The sequence below is a fragment of the Agrilus planipennis genome, unplaced genomic scaffold, assembly GCF_000699045.2.
Source record: "Agrilus planipennis isolate EAB-ADULT unplaced genomic scaffold, Apla_2.0 scaffold108, whole genome shotgun sequence".
Classification (NCBI taxonomy): Eukaryota; Metazoa; Arthropoda; class Insecta; order Coleoptera; family Buprestidae; genus Agrilus; species Agrilus planipennis.
In genome coordinates this window covers 981593-986507 of record NW_020439204.1, presented here as the reverse complement: position 1 = coordinate 986507, position 4915 = coordinate 981593, and the positions used below count along the sequence as shown (strand labels likewise).

Here is a 4915-nt window from a genome sequence, read left to right as displayed (position 1 = left end):
TAAATGTATTGTTTTATTTATGGTCAGTTTGAACCGGTTCATTATGAAAATATACCACAAAAAAAAGAAAGTTTATAAATACGTTTAGAAGTTACGTAAATTTATATTAAGAAAAAAAAATTAATCTTTTTCTTCAGTGTTTCTAATTTTATTTATTTTTTTGCAAAATTTCATAAATAAAATTTAAATTTAAACATGTAATAATAGTAGTAGCTTTTTATATGCTCAATATACATTATTTTACAATAATATGTAAGTATAAAAATATGTACCTACCCAAAATTGGCAAATACTGATACAAAGTTCCAACAACAGGTAATGATTGAGGTCCAGGAATATCCCTAAATTCATTCCCTATTCGAGTAGTAGAACTATATACATTTTTAAATAAAATTCTGTTCTTGTTAATAAAAAGGCGACTACTACTTTTTCTAACTAGCATTTTTTATAGTTCAAATTTCAAAAATATTTTCGCTGTTGTACAAAAATACCTACTGCACTGATAAAATAACAATAAAATGTTCTTCGTGGTAATATAGATACATGTTGTTTAGTTCAGCAGAGTTTAAAAATTTAAATTTAATGTAGAAGGGATATGAAGGTCAGAAGGATACTCCCAACTACGAGGGATCAGCAGAATGTTTAAATGAAGAATATACCGAGGTTGTACAAAAGTCATTCACGTCTATTCAAAGAACAACCGATCGAGTTAATTTATTCCAATAAAAAATTCATTACTTTCTTTTTAAAATTTAGTAGAACAGAAGGACACCTTATGTAAAATGAAGGGCTAGGATAAAGACATATGAGGAGAAGAAACAGGAGTTAAGAGGGGCAGAGGCTTCGATGTGACTTCAGTCAGAGCATCTTCTGTATTTGAAACTATAAAGTACTTATGAAATATTAATGCAATATAAACCAAAATGCAAGGTCAATAAATATTTTATTATTGAGTTTATTTACAATTTTGTTATAATATAACAATAAGTAACAACAACGACTATGTCCAAGGTAAAAAATTAGAAAACATTACGGTACCAATTACTAAATAACTTAAAAAGAAATATTTCACGAATTGTTGTGCCTTTTTCAAATGAACGTTCTTAATCAAAATTCTTACGAACAATTCTGGATCATTTTCAGCAACATTTTTAAAATAATATGCACAAAACCAATAAGGAATAGGACTAGCGGAACATAGCATTCTTGTAGTAACTTGAATGTGTACAAATAACATGCAAAATAATGTCAAAAGAAATGCGTGAATTATGAACACAAACATCTCAGGATTAAATTCACGTAATTCTTGTTTCCTTTTGTATTTTATTAAACCTAAATAAATACAATACCGCTTGTGTTGAGAAAAAAATAACAATGAATTTTTTACAATAATAAATATGAGCGGTGAGGCTAATAAAAAATTAGGGATTTGTTTGAGTTCGTAATAATTAAGGAACCCTACATTCCAATAATGTTCTTGCACATAAGAATAAGCCAACGGTATCCTTTTTAAACACCATGTTTGATTGTACAATGAAAATTTTCCCGGTAAACAATAATTATTCTTCTCAGCAAATTCTACTAAAAACTGAGGCAAACTTATGTCGAAATCTTTGCAGAAAAGACTGTAATGATATATTTGAAGACAAACAAAAGGCCCCATACTTATAACGACTCCAATCAGACACCAAAAAATGTACCGCATAAGATAAAGTACAATCAGAAAATGCTTTTTAAAGTTATTAAAAAATAATCTACTACTAGCAAAAAGGAAGAAGTACAAAACAAAACCCACATTAAGAATGCCGTTGGACCTTGTTAAGGTACTTAGTCCTATAGGAAATAAATACAAAACATGTTTTAATTTAATTCTTATGTCGTTATTTCTGTCAAGTTGCTGTTTTAATTTTGCATATTTTAGCATAGCAAAAAATGAAAAAAAACTGAAAAGACATTCAGTGTAGGGAGCTACAAAAAATACTGTAGCAGGATTAATGCAAAATAATACTGCTGATTTGTATGCTAAGTCTGCATCTAGAATGAGAGAAGTCAATCTAAATAAAAGCAGTGCGGCTGCTATGAAAAAGACACAATTTACAAACAAACATGACAAAATACAAGCTGAATCCTGATTTAAATAAGGAAACATATTAAATATTGGCAGTACAAAATACTTAACTATAAACGGAAACGCTGGAAAAAATGGTAACGTATTTTCGTATGAGTACCCATATTTAATTATGTGTATAAAATATTGAGCATCCCATCTTATAAATCCACCAAAAATAAATTGAATTAAAGAGTCCAAAAAAGTAAATGGGAGCTTTTCTTTTGGATACAAAAAAACGTCAGCATTATGATCTGGTATAAAGATATTTCCGAAAAATTGTATGCTTATAACTAATAAACGGGTGTATAAAGCCACTNTTTCTTTCTTGAGTCAACGAAATGTATTTCATTATTTGAAAAACATTTTAGATAAAAATTGTATACTTGCGAAGCCATTTTTATTAATAGGAATACATATTTTTGACTGGAGCAGTAGAAAGAAAGGGAAATTTTGAAATAGGAGATATCCTTGAGGTAGCAAATATGGGAAATTAAGAAAAAATCAGTGTGTCAAAAGTATTTCCAATTACTTATTAAATTTCCCAAGTTTTCCACTGATGAGGTAAAAAATATGCATTCCCATATGACCTGCGGACACCAGTTGATTTCCCCTTTGAAAACATTCAACTTCTGTCTAAAACGTTTTCCAAAATAATGACTCACCCTCTTATAAAAGTACTCACTGTGTCAATTCCAGCCAATAAAAAATCACATATCATTCCGGTAATGTCTTTAAAATCAACTTCCGGCGAAGATAAATAACCTTCCAAAAGTGTTTTCGGTTTTTTGTCTTTTGTTTCTTTAAACAATCTTATTTTCTGCGACAGTAGGTCTATTGCTACCCTAAAATATAAGTACTTCTTTTACTTCCTTTTTAGGGCAAGAATACACACTTTTTAGGGTTCTGTACGTCCGAATGAAAAACGGAACCCTTATAGGATCACCCGTGAGTCCGTCTGGCACAGTCAATTTTCCCCGAATCTACTGGACCCATTAAATTGAAATTTAGAACACTTATGAATTTTTGTGACCCAAACACGGACGCATAACGTAAATAAATTAATTTGGAGCATGGGGGTCATTTTTGGTGAGCTAATGAGAAATTTAAAAAAAAAAATGTTTTGCAAACTGTACCGTGTGACATATCAAATAAAAAGGCTTGTTGTAAGAGTCTCAAATATATGTTTTCTTATAATTTTAAAAAAGTTTGAAAGTTGTTTAAGAAAATAGATGAAAATTGACCATTGTCGCCCCCCTCATCTCCGAAACTGCTAAGCCTAAAATTTGAAAAAAAACATGCAGAAAATAGTTTTTTACTTATAGATTACATACAAAAACTCCTTTTACTTTGTCCAAATCGAGAGTTTTTGGGATTCTCAATGAACAAGATTACTAAATTACTTAGGGAGCATACATTAATTACGTGAGGGACTTTTCTATTAATTTGGGCCTCCCTCCTCCTCACGTGAGGTTTTCCAGGGCAAAATGGAACACTTCAAAAAAATTAAATTTAATGAATCGTATCGTATTATCTTTGAATTAAAAAATTGACGCGAGATTTTCAATGATCTCCTTCCTTTTTAAATGAGATTTGATGAGATTTTGCTTGATCCCCGCATTTTGAGTTCACGTAATTAATGGATGACGCAAGAAAATTTCACTTTCTGTACGAGGGGTGCACACCAGGCGTCGAAATAAGCACGTGTGCAAGAGTTGAATTATAATCTTAGCCTACGTGAAACAAAAAATCTAACTATTACATTTGCTATGTCTCTAATTAAGATTAACATACAGTCTTTTTCTAAAGAAACTGTTTATGTTATTACACCAATTTTTCATCACCCAGCTTGTTGTTTTAGATGTGCGAATTTTACGTCAAATTTGAATCCAATTTGATATTAACTCTAACTGCCCAAACCCTGCTATTAATTGTTCTTTTCCTGCTCCAGCTTCAGCGATTTTAAAGTTAATTTCGTTCGTACTAAACATACAGATAGACAGAAAGGTAATATTTTTATTGATTTAAATATTGAAAAGATAATATATAAATGACACATGACTACTAATAGGTAAAAGATGATCCTTTAAAACCACCTTAAAAGTTAAATTCTCTTTTCGTTGAAAAGTTACTTAACGTTTTTCTTGAACTTCAATGTATTCGATTTTGATCTTCTTGTATGAAAATAAAACGATCATGTGAATTCGATAATAAGAGAGGACTCACCGTTCCATATATTCTTGGGCTTTGGTAAACTTCCTGTAAAGGGGTGTATTAAACCTTCTCCACAATTGAGGGCCATTGTCAGTTTTTAAAATGCAACTGTTGGAAGCCAAGGCGGCTTCCATTAGTTTTGTAGATTTCGAATTTGCTTTCAATTCTTCCTTTGAAAAGCTATTTAATCTTATATCTAAAGCTGTCATACAAGTTACTAAAATACAAATATTAATTGATATTGTAAAAGTGAACACTGTACAATTCCGCATGTTTTTGATTATGTAATTTCTGATCTGTTTTTTTTTTAAGATTAAAGTTAAACAAAAATCATAAAAGATGGTCAATTTATTTTTATAAATCAGTGATACGTAAAATTGAAATTCGATGGCAACAGTTTTTATTATTTGGTAAAATATTTAAGAAATTTCACTCCAATAGTAAAGAGGTACTCACTAACATTCTAAAAATAATCTGGAGATCTCAGAAAGATAATCAATATTATGGATAAACCTTATTTCATTGATCCGTTCGATCCAATCATCGATAATTTCACTGGTTGGTGAAATAAAATTTAGGACCGAAGATGGACTG

At 30.1% G+C, this 4915-nt stretch overlaps 2 protein-coding genes across 2 annotated transcripts in view; both read right to left on the bottom strand.

The window, feature by feature from the left end:
• Positions 1-549, bottom strand: part of LOC112905525 (cytochrome P450 302a1, mitochondrial-like) — a 15643-nt gene extending 15094 nt beyond the window's left edge. Inside the window, exon 1 of the mRNA XM_025978106.1 lies at positions 277-549. Coding sequence (XP_025833891.1) covers positions 277-442 — 166 coding nt within the window. The 5' untranslated portion in view covers positions 443-549. The remainder of the gene's footprint in view (positions 1-276) is intronic.
• LOC108736612 (cytochrome P450 302a1, mitochondrial-like) overlaps positions 1-4867 on the bottom strand; it is an 11366-nt gene extending 6499 nt beyond the window's left edge. The window contains exons 1-3 of the mRNA XM_018469095.2: positions 4778-4867; positions 4334-4538; positions 2793-2952 (exon numbers count right to left, since the gene is read on the bottom strand). Of these exons, the coding sequence (XP_018324597.2) occupies positions 2793-2952; positions 4334-4530 (357 nt within the window). The 5' untranslated portion in view covers positions 4531-4538; positions 4778-4867. The remainder of the gene's footprint in view (positions 1-2792; positions 2953-4333; positions 4539-4777) is intronic.
• Positions 4868-4915: the final 48 nt, after the last annotated feature.